The sequence below is a fragment of the Coturnix japonica genome, chromosome 7 (genome assembly GCF_054131305.1).
Source record: "Coturnix japonica strain WE chromosome 7, WE-NBRP24, whole genome shotgun sequence".
NCBI lineage: Eukaryota > Metazoa > Chordata > Aves > Galliformes > Phasianidae > Coturnix > Coturnix japonica.
This window is the reverse complement of record NC_140669.1, coordinates 25,292,536-25,310,817: the sequence shown is the minus strand read 5'-3', so window position 1 is coordinate 25,310,817 and position 18,282 is coordinate 25,292,536. Positions and strand designations below refer to the sequence as shown.

General features: G+C 45.5%; 1 protein-coding gene across 1 annotated transcript; it reads left to right on the top strand.

The window, feature by feature from the left end:
* The first annotated feature begins 1,244 nt into the window (after positions 1 to 1,244).
* ATIC (5-aminoimidazole-4-carboxamide ribonucleotide formyltransferase/IMP cyclohydrolase) lies at positions 1,245 to 17,636 on the top strand. The gene is made up of 16 exons (XM_015867983.2): positions 1,245 to 1,303; positions 1,433 to 1,559; positions 1,898 to 1,974; positions 2,779 to 2,845; positions 4,138 to 4,226; positions 6,137 to 6,288; positions 6,418 to 6,574; positions 8,405 to 8,530; positions 8,682 to 8,789; positions 9,374 to 9,459; positions 10,269 to 10,358; positions 11,395 to 11,523; positions 12,286 to 12,378; positions 15,787 to 15,969; positions 16,706 to 16,861; positions 17,280 to 17,636. Exons 1-16 carry the CDS (start codon positions 1,282 to 1,284, stop codon positions 17,397 to 17,399), a joined length of 1,782 nt encoding a protein of 593 aa, XP_015723469.2. The 5' UTR covers positions 1,245 to 1,281; the 3' UTR covers positions 17,400 to 17,636.
* Positions 17,637 to 18,282: the final 646 nt, after the last annotated feature.

Below are 18,282 nucleotides of genomic sequence, written 5' to 3'. Positions count from 1 at the left end.
TGAATATCCTGTAAATATCACCAAAGAAAAACCACCCCACTTAGTTAGTTAAGTTCTATAAAGCAAAACTAGATATTTTGGGAGGCAGGTGATTTATTTTCTTGGTGTGGCCCCCCAAAACCAGGATGTTCCTGTCATATCCAAATCCATACACAAGAGCACACAGCCAGGACAGCCCTACTCAGACATCAGTCCAAGAGGACACAATGTAAACTCAAACCTCCCCCTTGCACGTAAGCCCCTGTGCAAACAGGAGCCTCACCTCAATCCAAGGGACAGCAACCTTGCTAGACAAGCAAAAAATCCCAAATGTCACTATTTATGCTGATAAGGACGCTTTATTTGTCTGAAAGCAGTATCAGCTCTGTCCTCTTGTGCATATGCTAGCATGGCCATCCGCTTGCATCTGCAGCATCTCCAAACACCCTGCTTTGCAAGCAGCATGCACAGTGGTCCTTAGCGCCTCAGATGCTGCCCCAGAATATGCAATTGCTCTCCAGCCCCAGATAAATATGCAGAGCTCCGTCAAATCTTTCATTTTCACGTCCATTAATCATCCCCAAAGCCCACCTCGGCTGCACTGCTCTGCACTCCGTGTGCAGCCGCAGTTCTCTCCAAGGTACGTATTTTCATAATGATGGTGCTCATGTACCACTTAGCAGTATATTTTCATTTGGCCCCAGCCGCACTCCTGAGCGGTAATTTATTACTGCTTGTCACTAGCTGCTACTCAGAGTAATACATATACCGACTTTATTTAGTGTTCTGTATGTCTTGCTTGACTCCTTCTTACACAGACAATACTGCCCAAGCCTAGAGACGCACAAATCACAACAGCCCTGTTTTCTGGGTGTGCTTCCCAGTTTTCAGCAGGATCTACAAACTGGCATTTCTTACTTCTTTTCTAATGCCCTGTGTGAGGGTAATGGCTCTTTGGGAGATAAAACAGATGCATGTGTGGAAGTCCCAGATCGAAGCTTAGGATGCAATGTGACAGCCTGAAGTTGCACCAGGGGAGGTTCAGGTTGGATTTTAGGCACAGTTTCTTAGAGTGGTGCTGTGCTGGATTTTACACAGCTGCAGGCCTTCAGCCCCCACCTGATGGCTGCAGCACACCCTTTAAGCAGCAATATTTAACCCGAGCTCTGCCCCTTCCTCCCCTCCCTCCCGACCCGGGGTGGGGCGGAGGTCCCACGTGGTGCGACTGTTAGAGCCCAAATCCCCTCGGGCCGCCCTCGTTCTCTCCTTTCCTTCCTCCGTTTCTGACCCGTATCGTTCGCTATGGCGGCCCGGCAGCAGCTCGGTAACGTGGGGTGGGATAAGGGGGGGGAAGGCGCGGGCATGGCGGCCGCGTGGCGGTTGTTTGCAGGGGGGTGGGTTTGTGCTCTGTGGAGCTTCCGAAGGACTCATCCGCGGCCTTTTCGCCTTTCAGCTTTGCTCAGCGTCTCGGAGAAGGCCGGCCTGGTGGAGTTCGCCAGGAGCCTGAACGCTTTGGGTCTGGGCCTCATCGCTTCGGGAGGAACGGCCACGGCCCTGAGGGATGCGGGGCTGCCCGTCAGGTACATGCACGGCCCAGTGCCCTGTATTCTGCTCTCCAACACTCAGAGTTACTGCCCACCTGCTTGCGTGGTTATCAGTGAAGCCCAATGCAAAGCACTTCTCCCTCTCCAAAGGAGATGAGCATTCCTTAAGGATGGCATTGCAAAAGATTGCAACCTTCCTGGGTAAATCCAGGAGATACAGCTCCTTCTGCAAGCTGAAAAGTTGCGTCTGAATGATGTGTCCTAACATTACCAGTAGATCTAACTGTCCCCTAATGGTAATTAATCACTGAGCCTCTTGATGAAGTCATTGTGGCACTGCGGTTGGTGATGCTGTGTGTTTTCTTATTGAGCAGGGATGTTTCGGACCTGACAGGGTTCCCTGAGATGTTAGGAGGACGAGTGAAAACCCTTCATCCTGCAGTCCATGCTGGTATGTTTCTGCTGGTGTGTTTTCAGTCTGAAAGAGAAATCCATGGGCAGTGAGGGTGGAAAGAAGGGATTGATTAATGTCTTTTTAAGAACTGTGAGGAAGAACTGAGAAATGAATACAGGTTTGCTCTAGCAGCAAAAGGGGAGGTATGATGCACAAGGTGGAGAAGAAGTGTGTGGTGGCTGAATTACTTCCTCTGTTGTTAGGCTGGCATCTCTGCAGTTAGAGCTTTTCATCCCCGGAGCTATAAGTAATGGGGCTCCTCTGTAAATGCAGTTGTGAATTCTTTGTTTAGGCAATTTCAGGCCTGTTGAGGCAGAAAGCTCCACTGATTTTTAACCTGTGGGTGAATCTGGTGTGCAGCATAAGGACCATGACAGCGTAGTCTTTAGTGGGTGATTTCTGCATCTTTCCTGGCTCCTTGACCTCAGCCTGTGCTGTTCCACTAAAGTCACAGCCTCTTGCTTCAGCTGTTTCATAGGCTTTGCTTATTGCTGGCTGATAAATGACAGGTACCTTTTTCCTCTCCATGATCTCCTTGTCAGCTTTACCATTTCCAGGTTACCAAGGGAATGCTTATAAATCTTCCAGGGTTTTGTATTGGGGGGGAAGAAAGGAAGTTGTTAACATGGAATTTGAACAGCCATAGAGCCAGGGAAATGGAAGACAGCCTGAGGACCATCGAGTGAGAAAGCTTATGGGTGTGGGGAGAAGCACAGTGTGAAGAGAAGTGCTGAATTCAAAAAACATTTGTCGTGGCATCAGTTCTTTATTTTAATGAGGATGTACTATTTGTGTAACTAGGTATCTTGGCTCGCAATATTCCAGAGGATAAAGCTGATATGAGCAAACAAGATTTCAGCCTTGTAAGGTAAATTTTGGGGAAGGTGAGATGCAAGTTGTCTGTAATGAGAAATGAACATTGGAGATCAGTGCTGGCGGATGGGAGCAGTGGGGATCTGCACAGCAGAAGATCTGTTGTCTTCTTCCTCTTGGGAGATGTTATGCTTTCAAGAGTGTGATTTTTCTGCACTTAACAAATACTTTAAAGAAAGTTATGCATGTTTTCCACGGTGTTTTTAATTTCTTTTGTTTATCTGTGAATTTTAAGGCCCAACAACTAGTCTCATTGCTGTTACTGCAAAGTTGAACTCAGTGCTTTTGGAGCTGGTACAGCTCCTCTCAGCTTGGCTCTGGCTGTTTGATCAGATGGCAATTCCTGATTTTGAAATGCTTGCTTAGTAAACATACCCTTTGAGATTTACATAATGTTTACTGAGTTTCAACACGAGTAAAGACTAGATATGCAAAACAGGTCAAGAGCGTGCATCCTCTGCACAGACAGAAAGCAGATATAAACCAGAAAACTTACTTGGCCACCCTGAGAAGGAGTTGGAGCCAGAAAATGAAGTGTTACAGTTCATGCACTAACACATACACAAGATTTCTATTCTGTTTTTGTTAAAATGCATTTACATACTGTTCTTATGCAGGGCAGCTTGGGTCTGTTTTAACTACTTGATTTTAGCTAGTGATTGTAAGCATCCGCTTTTGTCACTGCTTAGATTTAGAAATAAGTGGTTGAATTGAACATAATAAATAGTAGATGTAACCAAGACAGGGGGGTATAGATTGCCTATAATAATTAGGCCAGAGTCCATCTTGATTTTCTTTTAAAAATGATTTTAATAGACGTGAGCCGAGGATGAATGGGTTTCCAGGCTGGATTTGAAAACCCAGAATTTAAAACCATGGGAGTCCTTATGGATGACTCCGCAGTGGGAGCTGTTCAAAATACACTGTGTTGTAAAGCAGGCTCCCCTGAGTTACAGGGGAGTCATGTTTTTACATCAGTGACATAAAGCCGTGCATTTGCATCCAGAGTAATAATGTAGATCACTGTATAATGCATAGTGTTAACTTGTATGTGCCTATGCTGCCACCATCCATAGTGTTTCACCACTGTAACACCTCTTGCTTTATGACTAAACACCACCATTCTTAAGTCTTCTGCAAAAAGAAGCCTTGCCTATAGGATCTTATTTTGATCACAGGTCTGAAAAGGAGGACCACAAGAACACTGATAATACCTCGTGCATATCAAGTCATGCTTGACCTTTAAATTTCTTTCTGAGTAACCCTGCTTTTCCCCTTAATTCTCAGAGTTGTAGTGTGTAACCTCTACCCCTTTGTGAAGACTGTATCTTCTCCGGGTGTAACTGTACCAGAAGCAGTGGAAAAGATTGACATTGGTAAGTTAAAGGAAGAATAAACCTGTTCTCCAGGCAGCCTTGATGTTTTTTTTAAGTGATCTCAATCCTCTTCTTTTTGTTTGGAGGCCCTGTATGCTCGTAAGGAACCATCAGACATCTGTTTGATGCACAGGGAGTGAGTTTGTAACTCCTTAGGATGCTGTCCTACTGGAACAAAATGCTTTTGCTATACCCCTTTTCTAAGTTATGGTCACAGGAACTATTTCTGTGCTGCAGCTAAAGGGAGGAGATGAGGAAACCTGATCCTATACCCTAAAATGTTTCTGTCTGTGGCCTCCACATGAGCTGGCCACTTATTTCATATGGGTTACTTGCTCCTAGCAATAGTTACCAGGCCATTAATGAAGATTTTGCCAGCAATAGGATTATCCTCATCACACACTCAAAACATCACATCCATGGTAGCTGGCATATGAAAATAAATTAATGATGACCAAGCTGGTGTGTTGTGAGAATATTCAAGAAGGAAGGGTGTTACTGAGAACTTCTCTGTGTCAGGGCACTAGAAAATGACTGTGTGCAGAAATGACCTGCTGGGAATTTGCGAACTAATTCTTTTGACAGCTGATCTCACCTTGACATGGTGAGCATCTAATAGTGTAATAGATCTGCAGCTCTTATTGCAACTGCCTCCCTCTGGTAAAGAAAGAAGAGGGGCCACAAATTTTGTCTTCTGCCTCACTTCCTAGGAACATGCAGGAGATTAGTCTTCCTGGTGGCTTTTGCCCTTTCTCCACTGAAGACAGCTGAGGAGCTTGAGGGCTACAAGGAGGAGTCTGAAGGGCATAGCAGGGTAAACCTCATTGCTTTTAAGCAATAGGAAGTGGCTGTTTTATCAGGCTGGCAGGTTGTGCTGTGTAAATGGAGAAGGTGAGCACTTCTCAACATAAGAGGCCTACAAGGAAAGAGAATGTAGAGCATGCTTCCTACTGAGAGCCAATTAAATCTCTTCTAGAACCTTTGGCAATGTAATAAAAATAAAAACCAGTTTTGGAGGAGAGGCTGAACCAGGAAGACATTACAGAGAAAGAAGTGGGTCTGCATGTGCAGGAAGGTAGTTAGTGATATGAGTTTAGAAGCACGGATGCCTGTATTATCAGCAGTTCTGCTCTTCATGCTGGTTATTAACCCCCAAAGACTTGCCTTTGCTTCACTGTAGCATCTCTGCACGGCAGCTTGCGCACAGTGCAGGCACAGTTTTGTGCCATGAGATTGGATGGGGATTGAATTTTCTTGCAGTAGTTTAGTCCAAACGATGCCCAGCAGAGCTCTCTATTAAATGTTTTATGAAGTAGTACTTGCTCTGTATGTAGCAATGCCAGCCTCTGCTTTTCTGTTGCTACAGCCTAGTATCCTGTATGATTTAAAGTGTTATAATCGCTGTGCAGAGTCAGATTTAAGGGGGAGGCATGGCATTTTATCTCACACAGAGGACCTGCACAGTATTCATTAATATTTGCAGAGAGATTTGAGTACCTCAGTTGCTTGGTAGAGTAGAAATAAATCTTCCTGTAGACTCCTCCCTAGCCCAGCATTGCAGAGGACAGTGTCAAAGCAGTATGTACAGATAGCTGTCCTCTTCAGGACGTGGCTGTGCTGCTGGAAGGTGTTCTTTCCCCAGGTGCTTTGCACAGCATGGGACTCATTTTCTCATCCCTGCAGCTGTGCTGGTTTTTTTTGCACCTTCAGCACTGGCTTGAATGATAGTAGCTGACTGCCTTGTGCGTTTTCAAGATGCTGTTATGGCCCCTTTTCTCAACAGAGCCTGGGGAGGTGGGCACATCCATCTGGCACAAATGATTGCTTGATGCATGTCCCTTCTTGGCCTCTCATGTGGTTACGCTGTGTCCAGATGAGAAGTGCCTCATGCCACCATGCTTCTCTTGCAGGAGGAGTTGCCTTGCTCCGGGCAGCTGCTAAGAACCATGCTCGTGTGACAGTTGTGTGTGATCCTGCAGACTACTCTTCTGTAGCTAAGGAGATGGCAGCATCAAAGGACAAAGACACTTCGGTAGAAACCAGACGTCACCTTGCTCTGAAGGTTGGTCGTGCTTGCTCACAGTAGAAGTGAGAAGGCTAGTCTGTCTTTCATTTATTCATTTCATTAAACACTAAGTCATTTGTACTTGGATGTTTTTAAGCTGACAAGCATCCCCTATTCTGCCCCTAGGCTTTCACCCACACTGCTCAGTATGATGCAGCCATCTCTGACTACTTTAGGAAGGAATACAGCAAGGGGGTGTCCCAGCTGCCCCTGAGGTACGGCATGAATCCTCACCAGAGTCCTGCACAGCTCTATACCACGAGGCCTAAGCTTCCCCTGACAGGTGAGGCCCTGACAAGTGGGATCTCTGGGGCAGCAATAAAAGAGGGTGGGTGGGCAAACAGGCATGTCTGTCAGTGTCTTTAGAAATGAGATACCACCTTGTACCTTAGTGCAAGGGATGCTGTACGGTTGTAACTATATAAAGGTGAAGTTGATGGATAGCTAGAGGTTATATAGGAAAGACTCAGCAATGTTGAGGCTTGCTGTAGAAACTCCACACAGGAGCAATCAACAGAAAGAGATGCTGCCTTAGTGGTGGTCAGTCCTTAAATGGGATCTAGGAGAGGTGGAGTCAAGCTTCACCCCTTCTGGGAGCACAGTTTACCTGTCACTTGCCTCAGATGGTTAATCAGAGGTTCAGGCTGTGATTAGCAGTTTCCCATACAGATGCCCAGCAGTGTGTTATGTTAAGCCACTTTACAGTGAGGGGCACTGGCTTTGCAGTGGGAAGGGTTGAGCTGATCCCCATGAGACTTAATGGTAGCTCTGTATTGTCTCGGTGTAGGTTGATGTGTCCATACTGAAGACACTTCAGGCAGATTTACATAATGGGCTTCTTGTTTGACATCAGCTTGAGATTTTGCAGAGGAGAAGTTGTCATCATTTCAAGCTCCTTTTCTCCTCATTGTCTGCATTTAGTACATGCCCAGACTTTTCATGTCACCAATTGCTGTCCAGAAATCAAGCTGTTCTTCTCTAGGCTTGAATGATTTTTCTTACTTTTCTTTCTGCAGCGGTTTTGAGCAGGGTTTATTGCCTCAATTTTCCAGAGTGCTGTTGCTGCTAGTGGTGACAGTGGCAGGGAATACCAGTTTCACTTGCAAGGGCTGAGATGGGTCTGGTGTCTGTCGTCTCCTTTTCACCAGGTGCATACCCAGCACAGCCTTACTGCCATGGGGGAATATCTGGTTTGGAGAGAACGAAAGTAGCCAGGCTTGCTTTCTTAAGTTCATTTTTAGTGTTGGTGAAAAGATGCTCTGCCTTGTAGCTCCTAGGAGGCTTTTCTGCTCTGCAGTAGAAGCTGATTTGCTTTCAAGTCTGCCTCCTAGGTCTGGCAGCAGAACAATATTGTGTTCACCTGTCTGGCTATGTATTATTACATTTCAAGAGAGAAGAGTTGTTTAAGCATCTGAAATGATCCCAGCCCTGCTCTGTCAATGCTGATCTTGCAGTTTTATGTGTGCTGGGGCAAAAGGTTTTGGAAGCAAACTTTCAAAGGATTTCTACTCTTGGTCCTTTCGTCAGAAATCTGTGCTTTAGCTTTGTGGCTGTGAATGGTTCATTTGGAGATGCTATGTATTGAGTTTGGCTATTGCATGAGTACTTTGTTGAGTTACAGCCACCCAAATTTAGCAGATTTGTTAAGAAATCTGTCTGCTATGGAACGAGGGCAGTGCTTTCTGTGTTCCTCACTGACAGCAGTGTCTATGCCTCTCAGTGAAAATCCAGCTCTGTTAGGCTCCCTCAGAAAGAGATGGCTGTGTTCCAAATTGCTGTCAGCTGAACAACTCAAAAACATGAGGGGGAATATTTTTTTCCTCCCCCATCTTTCCCAGAAGGGGAGGGGAACTGGGACAGTGTGTTGCTCTAAGGTTGTGCTGTGAAAGGGAATTGCATTTTCACCTTTTGAGTCCTAAGTGTATACATTCCTCAAGAGCCACTGAAGCTTTCCAAGCTGGTTAATCTATTGCTGAGGAGCCTGGGTCATTTTTAAAGAACAGTGTTGTACTAATTCTCATTCCTGGTGGGGAAGCAATCTCTTCCACTTGCTCTGCAGACTCTGGGGAGAAGACCTTGCCTGCTTTAATCTGTTTGTATGTTACATTTGCAGTGGTGAATGGCTCTCCAGGGTTTATCAACCTGTGTGATGCTCTCAACGCCTGGCAGCTGGTGAAGGAACTCAAGCAGGCGTTAGGGATCCCTGCTGCAGCCTCCTTCAAACACGTCAGTCCTGCAGGTAGAGTGGCTCCATGCTGCCGTACTTTTCTCTTTGAACAGACTGACTCTTGGCAGGCCCTACCAGTGGTATCTGTGTCTTAACAGGGCCCCATGGGCAGGGCTCGAGGAAGGGTTCTGATTTGAGTGCCCTGGCTTGTGTTTCCCACTAGGTGCTGCTGTTGGAGTACCTCTCAGTGAGGAGGAGGCACAAGTCTGCATGGTGCATGATTTACACAAGACTTTAACACCCTTGGCATCTGCCTACGCTCGAAGCAGAGGTGAGAGGCCCAGGAATAAACCAACCTGTCCGAAGAGCTCTGCTTAAGGCTCTGCTCTGGACAGCATATTTTGTGCTTTGCTGGCTCTTCCCTCTGTAGACTACTCCTCCTATTCAGGTTTTTCTCCATAGGCAACTGACTAAGTGAACTGCCCACATATCAGAAATTGCTTTCCAAGTGAGTTTGGCTGGAAGCATGCTCAGCCTTCTGCTGCAGATAGGATGTTAGGGAATACTGATTTGAATGTTTCTACCCAGTATTTGGTGGGTGATATTTAATGCTTTTGAAATTCAGAGGTTACAAAAAGAACAAACTCCCGTAAATCAGAATTCCCTGCTCTGCTTATCTGAGATACCTTGCTGATTATCTCATTGTCTGTGGCAAAAAACAAACAGAACCTGACAGATTATGGAAGACAAAGTGAACTTAGGTGTGAAATTAAGTTGAAGGGTACACCAGCACGTGTCCTCATTTTTCACTACTTTAGGGACCACTTTTGGTCATTGCCCACAGAAAACCATTGTGTGATTGGTGGAAATATTCTGCCATACTTGGAGAAATGACTGGAAAATGTCATTTTGCAGGTGCTGATCGGATGTCTTCTTTTGGTGACTTCATTGCCTTGTCTGATACCTGTGATGTGCCTACTGCTAAGATTATCTCCAGAGAGGTTTGTTAAGCAGCAGTAAATCATTTGAGGGAAAAGGGAGCATCACAGTAGATGGAACTGTTGGTTTGTAGCAGCCATTCACGTTTGGATTTGATAACTCAAGATGATTTATTGTCTATTTGGGTAATTCACTGTCTGGGGTGCTGGGAGCTGATGCTTTACAGGACTCTCATCCTGCTATGTGTTGCTTCTGATTTTCTTAAGAGGAGAAAGCACAGTGCAAGGGGCTGTCGTGTACACTACAGATTTCTTTTGAAATAAATGAAAGGTGGTGTTTGGCTGCTTTGTGAGGACAACATTTGGTACTCTATTTAAAACAACAAAACCAAGCCCATCGTTGTTAGGAGATGAGAATGTGAACAAAATACATTTAAACTTCACGCTTCATGGTGTTGATGAATGTAAACTCTTCAGCAGTGTTTTGTTGACTTTCTGTGTCATCAAGAGGGCCACTGTTGAAATGACTATAATATAGAGAGAATTATTTTTTTAGGCATTTTGGAGCTGAGAAGTGAGGATGTCACACATTGGTAGTTTTACCCCTAGAACAGTATATTAGTTATTAATTCTGTTGTGTATAAAGCAAGGTGCTTTTTTTCCTTACTCCTTAGCAGTCCTGCTATGGGCTGAACACCACTGCTGTTTCCTGTTTCAAGTACTAAGACAGATATCATAGTAGTGCCTTTGGTACTATATAGTACTTAAAGACCTCTGAGGGGCAAACCTTTGCCTTTCTGGATATGACAGGGAGAGTCTGCTGCATTAGCCCCTCTCTTTTTGACACAGTTGCTGAGATCTCTGTGTTGCAGGTATCTGATGGTGTGGTAGCTCCTGGTTATGAGGAAGAAGCTCTCAAAATCCTTTCCAAAAAGAAGAATGGTGGCTACTGTGTCCTCCAGGTTTGTAGTCCTGTTGCCCTACAGCCCTGCAGTGCTCTTCCTGTACCAGATATTAGTGTCTGGATAGCACCCACAGCTATCTGGAGTCCAGGCTTCCCTGCAGTGTAAGCCAAACACGTCCTACTTCTGTCTGAATCTGAGCAACACACGAGCACAGAACATTAGCAGTATGGAAAGAAAATCCAGGGCTTAGCTGAAGTTGCAATTGTAGCGTTGCTACCAAGGGAACTGTAGGAGATGGCTCCAGAGCTTCAGGCAAGCAGGAATGAAATTGCAGACAATCTTGGCAGCTGATTACCTTCTGAATTCAATTAGCTTTGCAAGGATGAGTTTGTATTGGTTAAGTCTGTAGCTTTAGGGCCTGTCTGAACAGGATTACTAAAGAAAGTTGATCTGAACTAACTTAAAGGGGTTAGCAAAACCATACAAAGAGTGTACGTGTTTGTATTTGGAGCTAGTAGCCTTAATCTGGTTTACTTCATGTCTCAATTAGCTGAACAGGGGCTATCAGAACTCTGAATCACCTATGCTTGGGTAGACCTTAATGCAGTTTAACAGTTCCGTTTAACTTGGCCCCATACACTTGTGTGGCTTAACTGTGCTGCAGGCTTGTATGGGTGTTCCCCAGGGAAATGCATCTCTGGAAATAATCATGTTCACCAGTTTAATGTTGAAGGCATTGGGAGTCGTACATTAAGGTGTATATAAACCCTTCTCAAAACATTTCTAGCTTAACTTTGCTGTGGGAGACTAGACAGATCTTTGATTGTGTGAATGCTTTTACATCTCTGTGAAAGATGGGAAGATGTTGTAGGCTTCTTGGCTTTCAACATGGATGGTTCCCTCTTCACTCCTGCAATGTCATCTCCAGTGGTTGAGACCTTAGTGCTCCAATTGATTCTAACTCCTGATGTTCTAATGCTGCTTTCTCTAAACAGTTCACTTCTTCTAGGTTCTGTTGAGGATGTTGCAACCTGAGCTGTTGCTTGAGCTTTGAAGAGCTCAGTGTTTTATTGCCCTGTCTTTTGGCTTTTAGATGGACCCTAATTATGAGCCAGATGACAATGAGATTCGAACCCTCTATGGATTGCAGCTCATGCAGAAGAGGAATAATGCAGTCATTGACAGGTCCTTGTTCAAGAACATCGTTACAAAGAATAAAACTGTAAGTCTTAGAAGATAAAGAGCTAAGAAACTAGTAGGGGCAATTGATGTGCTGTCATCAAGGAAGTGAGCACTGCTCTATTTTAAGAGCTCTTGCATTACAATTACAATAAACTTTGAACAAAATAATGCAGCAAGCTTTTTGGCTGAAAATGCTTGGGCAAATCAGGGTAATTTGCTTTTGTTTTGATTCCTTGTGTAAATAAGAAAAGCTGGGCCCTGTCCTTGATGTCAGAATAGCAAAATATTTATATTTTTTATTTATAAGAAGTCACTTTATTTCATTTCTTATGGTGAGATGGTGTGTGCCACAGATCCGCTGTGATCTCACTCTGACTCACTGTGTTGTTCTCTCTCGTATATACAGTACATAAATTCTGGCCTTCCTGATGTTGCTCATCACTTAGGGTTCACATCATCAGATAACTATTAGTTATTTCTGTGTCTCATTGTTCTCATTAAAAAAACAGATGTTTTAACGAGCATGTTATTAGTCATAGGATCAGAAGCAAGACCTTGAGGTAATAAAAATCATATTAATAAATTAGCAACGGAGTGTACTTAAATCAACATTTAATGCAGATTGCATGAGCTGCTTCTACGGTCCTGTGCATAGTTGAGTATATGTTTAGCTTTTGGCCTGCGAGCACTTCTGAGGACAGGAAGCAAATACAGAAGACCTTGCAGGATGAGGGCCTGTGATAGAACCATCTGGATCTGTAAAGACTGAGTCAATGAGATTGATGGTGGTATTTTGTTTCAGCTGCCTGAGTCTGCTGTCCGAGACCTGATTGTTGCCAGCATTGCTGTCAAATACACCCAGTCCAACTCAGTGTGCTACGCCAAGGATGGGCAGGTAACTAAACCAGACTACTCTGGGGACCGTTCTTCCAAGCCAAGCTGATCAGTGTGCTTTGGTCAGGTACAGGGTTTAAAATCATTTAGTAAAGAGGAAACTCTGAAATAAATATCCCAGTCTGGATGTGGCTCTGGGCAGCCCGGTCTGGTGGTTGATGACCCTGCACATAGCAGGGGGTTAAAACTAGACAATCATTGTGGTACTTTTCAACCCAGGCCATTCTGTGGTTGTATGAAATACAGGTGAACTGCCCCTGACAGTTATCAGAATGGATCAATCAGTGTTCACAGAACAGTATGTTTCAAGTACAGATTGTGAATGAACTGCAGTGCTGTTCCTCTTGCGTCTGCATGTGTCAGATTGTTTTTGCAGCCTGGATACATTGCAGCACTGCCTCACAGTATTTTCTAGGGTCACGTGCTGCGTGGTTCTTGAAAGCACCTCTCTGGAGGCCTGGGATTTTTTCTTTCCTTTTTCCTTGCTGTATTTTTTTTCTTGCTCTTGAGTGGATCGTTGTCCTCGAGCATTAATTCTCATAGCCCCAGAACAAAGGTGACACTATCTTTGCTCCTTTTCCCTTAACACAGCAGCAGTTTCCCCTAGTGGTTTTCTAAATCTAGACCTAACATGTTGCTGCAGCTGTTTCTGAAACGTGTGTGGTAATGTGTGTACCATATGGAAGGAAAAGGGCATGAGGGAGGAGTGGAAGGCGGCGTGGGCAGGCAGGGGTGTAACCAGCCTTGCTTCACTGATGCTTTGTGTATTTGCAGGGATGTGTTTCAATCAAGTATTAAGGTGCATTGTCTTGGTTTGCTGTATATGTGACAGGAAAGGCAAAGAGGCAAAGATCAGAGGTTTGTGTGCTGCACTCTGCCTTGTAAAGGTCAGCAGCCACTCCAACTGCTTATAAGAGTGGCAGATCTGTGTTGGGTCTTTAAATCAAAGCTTAATATCTTCCTAACAAGACTCGCTACAGTCCATATGCAGATATAGCAGTGTAGCTTGCTATAGGTGATGATGGAGGAGCTCAGATTGCAGCTGGCTCCCAGGTTTAAAATGTCAAAAAAGCCTCTTGAGTCTGAGCAGTGCGACCATTGTTCGCAAGGATCAGATGGGCAGGAAATCAGTCCTAAGATGCTGGTAAGCTCAGGTCTGTTTTGGTGATGCTATGCAGAACTAACTACTGATCATATCACCTACTATGATGTGACATCAGCTGTGCTCAGGAATATTTAGGTGCAAAGGAAAATAGCACAGATTAAGGATAGGGAACAAGAAGTAATATCCAATTCAAACACATTTCTAGGATGGGACTTAATTATGTGAGTTGTGTGAGCCAAGCTGGGGGAATCCAGAGTTCTTTCAGTTCTGTTGCTTTTGTTTTTCCAGGAGTTGTTTCAGCTTTGCACAGTTTCTGTTCTGCTTCAGCACTCCCGTGCATCAGATAACCAGAGCCTTTCTGACAGCCTGACTTCACTACTGCTCCAGCTGGGGCTTGGTGTTAATGAGTCCTAGGGAAGGCTGGAGTGGGAGGAAGCATTAATGGACCCGAGTGTCACTTAATTTGCAGGAAGTCAACTGCCACTAATTGCAATAAACACTTCCACTTGTTCTGTCTGACTTTCAGTGCAGCTGAGCCAAAGTCTGCACCGTGCTGGCTTACACTTTCTCCAGTGATGCTATTGGACTTCAACAATTCCAAATTATTCTTTCTTTATTCTCTGCAGAGTGGGATAAACCAAACTTGCTATTTTACCATCCTGTTTTCCACCAGTGCTGCATTGCCCTCTCAGTTGTGAAGCCCTTTATTTGTTCTAATAACTCCAGATGTATTTAGAATTTCTGTTTTCACTCGTCAATCGCAGTAAATCTGACTAAATCCAGGCTAACCTGCACCATTCTGCAGAGCTTCTTTGGGCATTGCCCATCCCATCCACTCCATGCTTTTGCCCCATATTCCACCTATGGGACGCATTGGGCTTTGCTTTGAGCCAAAGTGAATCACTTACAGGACATGTTATTTTGGCTGAACTTTTGTGCTAGCCTGAACTGCCTTGCTAAGCCCACATTTAAAGGCTGGGTGAGTTAAGGTGTGTGATGATGGTGATCCCCCTTGGCTGTGTAGGGAAGAGGGGCCTCCACTAATGAGACCATGTAGCTGTGTACTGCTGGCTCTGAGCTCCCTTGAGGTGCAAAATCCCATGCAAGTTTGAAGATGGAACAGATGGAGTGTAAGGAGCGCAGGTTAGACATCAAGGAGTGTTTGCTAGGGGTGAAAGTGTCCCTAAGCCATAAGAAGCATGGAACCTATTTAATATTTACCCTGACACCAATATCCTTATGAATTTACTAAGTGCTGATGACTGTTCAGTTATAGCTGAGCAGATGATATTAGATAGCAGCCCAACTCCTTTCATTTGTTCCTTGAGGGAACAGTATCCAGCAGCATGTTTTTATGGTTCTGGTAAGAGGTGAAGTCACTGTGTGTCTTGATTAATTAAAGACAAATGATTCATTCCTTTGAGGGCAGTGCTTGACTTATAGCTTTACCATCTGCTGCAGCCTGAGCTGGAAACTCTGAGGCGGTGGCCAGAAGTGCTGGCTTCAACACAGCATCCCTGGAGCGATACCCCATGTGAGCAATCTGGTGAACAGTTCAGCTCTGGCTTCACGGGGGCAGGGAATTGTGGAATAGTGTTGCTTTCTGACAGATCACTGGTATGAAATGGCAGGAGCTCTTTTTGGGAAGCAGAACCTCTGGAATCTGCAGAGGAAAGCTACCAGCCTGAGGTTTGACAGCCGTGGTGTGGCTAGATGTTGTGTTGGTCTGCCTGGCACGCTCTTGTGGCAGAGGGCTGAGGAGCAGCAGGCAGACCCCCAGCTCAGTAGCTGTGTTTACACACTGATCATTTCATCTTGGCTGAAGGGGAGCATGAGAGCTTGCCACAGACACACAGCATTGCCTGCTCTGGCTCCAGACTTGAATGTAATGAGGCATGAAAGCATAATGTGCTGACTCGGACAATACTGAGTTTCCCTGATTGCTGAGAAGATTGAAACTGGTGTTGTATTGCCAGTGTCCAGTAACCAAGATGTCCCCAGCAACATTTAATTCTCAGTAGTGTCAGCACTCTAAGAGTTGGCTTTGTCTCCAGTGCAAGCTTGAACTCACCTAGATAGGATGCCAGGGCTTGTTTGCATTGTATGTTGGGCTGTGATGCATGGCTTCAAGGTTGCCTGTCCCTGTATCCAGGTGATGGGATTGGGGATGCTGTTATTTTCCTGGCTTTCCTTGCTAATTACCTGTGTTTTCTCTTTGATCAGGTAAGGAGCAACTCATTTGTGGGAGTTCTTTGCTAATTGCTCTGAAGTGGGGTGTGATGGTGCTTTGTGTTCACTCTTCAGGTCATTGGCATCGGGGCGGGCCAGCAGTCCCGCATCCACTGCACACGCCTGGCTGGTGACAAGGCCAACAGCTGGTGGCTGCGGCACCACCCCCGTGTGCTCTCCATGAAGTTCAAAGCAGGAGTGAAAAGAGCAGAGGTCTCCAACGCCATCGATCAGTACGTCACTGGCACCATTGGAGAGGTAAGAGGGTTCCCCGATTGTCTCTTTGATGCTGCACCCATTGCCTGCAGTCCTGGAGCCTGCTCTGCACGTTGCTGTGCAGCTTGGTGTCCTTGGATGTTTGCCCCTGGTGTTAAGGCAGGGTTAAAGCCTCAGTTACTGAGTTCTCCCTGTCCCATCGTGCCTGCTGGCTGCTCCTTCTGGTGCTTTGCTGTTTGCCTCTACGGCATTTTGGATTCCCAGAATTGCTTTGACCTCCTCAGTACAAGTGAGACAAGAAAATAGCATGTCCTTTTTAAGTATTGAAAGCCAAGAGCTGGACTGGGGACTGAATGAATCATCAAGTGGCTGCTGGTTTAAGGGGATAAGAACTTCAGTGCTATTCAGAAGGTGAATCACAAACCAAGCTGCTGTTTGCAAAGTCATCTCCCACACCCAGGTGGTGTGTGCTGGCATTGACACAGAGCAGCAGGCAGGCTGAACAGAGCAGCTTGGAGGAGAGTCCTTGAGTTTTGGGGTGCAGAGGGAAAGGGATGGTGTTTAAAGGATGCAGGAAGAGCTGACATTGGCAGTGCATTCCCAGCATCACTTGGATGTGTAGAATTCCTGGTGCAGGTTGTCAGCAGCAGAGCTGTGGGAGCAGAAAGCACAGCTGAGCTGAGTCAGAGGGATGCCATAGCTCATCCCAATGTCCCCTGAGTGGGTGCTGCCAGCAGCTGGAGCCATGGGACTGAGCTGACACTTCTCATTCCTCCAGGATGAGGACCTGGTGAAGTGGCAGGCCATGTTTGAAGAGGTGCCCGCACAGCTAACGGAAGCCGAGAAGAAGCAGTGGATTGCCAAGCTGACTGCTGTCTCCCTCAGCTCCGATGCCTTCTTCCCTTTTAGGGATAATGTTGACAGAGCCAAACGGGTAAGCTCTTATCGTGGCTGGGCTTCCTGCTTGAGTGCAGGGCGCAGCTCTGGGGAATGCCTCTGTTCTGTACTGAGGGTGCTGGCTGCAGTAGCGTGTCCTGGGCAGGGTGGTGGTGTGGTTACTGGATGGTTGGTTTAGGATGAAAAGAGCATTAAATTTTATTTTAAAACACACATACAAAAAAGCTTAAGATCAAGACAAAATCTCTTGCTTCCAGAGGAACTATCTTACTCTTGGGCTGTAGAAAGAGCTGAGTACTCAGACGAGGAACTCCTCTTTGAATTGCTTTGAGCAATGGAGGCTGTTGTTTTTTCAGTGCTTGGAGTGAGATGTTAATAAAGAAGTGAGGCTCCTTTCTGGGGCAATTTGGTTTCTCAGTCTTCTAATCCTTATGCTTATCTCTGTCTTTGTTCAGAGTGGAGTTCAGTTCATCGCTGCCCCATCTGGCTCTGCTGCCGACGATGTTGTGATTGAAGCTTGCAATGAGCTGGGAATAACTCTTATCCACACCAACCTTCGGCTGTTCCATCACTGAGCTTCCTGTGAGCTGCTGTGGCCCCTGTTTGGTCACAGTCTCACCAGCAGCAATGACTGGAGTATCACCAGCTTGATGGGGAGGCACCTGCAGTCTGTGTTTAGTAAGATCTGCAAAGAAGACCTTTCTCTGCACTAGCAGAGGATAATAGTGCAGGTGGTTGACCTCTAATGTAGAAAAGGCCATTCTGCATTTTTTTGTGTCTCTTACAAATAAACATATGGTTCTTAGCTATAAGAAGATTGTCTTATGTCATCCAAATACCGTGTCCTGAGGTTTATTTTTGAAGTAAATCTTATGGCACACATTGTGCACTGACTTTACCAGTTTATTAAAAGGACATGGGATGGTGCAAGTTTGGCTTATGGCCAGCTTATTGAATGAATGGGTAAAAGGCTGGGTTGTAAACTGGGCTGAGCCACTACTTTGGAATTAGCATGTACATTGCTGCAGGTGTTTCTGATCTGTTGTGGGGTGAGGGAAGTGGATCCTTCATGCAAGTTGCATGCTCAGCCCTGCCCTCGATGGGCTTTTGGCTGGAGACAGCATCAGGTTGGTGTCTTAAAGGTGGCAGAGCTCATTGCTGCAAGTTTGTCATTGTATGGGAAACTTAATCACAGCCTGAACCTCTGATTGAACCATCTGAGGGAGCACAGGTGATGGTACTTCAGCTGTGCTCCTGGAAGGGGTGGAGCTTGACTTCACCTCTCCTAGATTTCATTTAAGGGCTGACCACCACTAAGGCAGCATCTTTTTCAGGTGATTACTCCTTTGTGGAGTTCTGGTGGCAAGCCTCAACATTTTCTGTCTTGACTGAAGGCCTTAGAGTTGGTGAGTTTTTCCCATGGATAACCTCTGGCTATCTATTTACAACTGTTCTTGT

Excerpts from the sequence above, each read along its gene's own strand:
- ATIC (XM_015867983.2), top strand. The coding sequence starts at position 1,282 with ATGGCGGCCCGGCAGCAGCTCG. Across the intron at positions 9,460-10,268 it reads CTAAGATTATCTCCAGAGAG|GTATCTGATGGTGTGGTAGC; the intron begins GTTTGTTAAGCA and ends TCTGTGTTGCAG. Across the intron at positions 12,379-15,786 it reads GCTACGCCAAGGATGGGCAG|GTCATTGGCATCGGGGCGGG; the intron begins GTAACTAAACCA and ends TTCACTCTTCAG.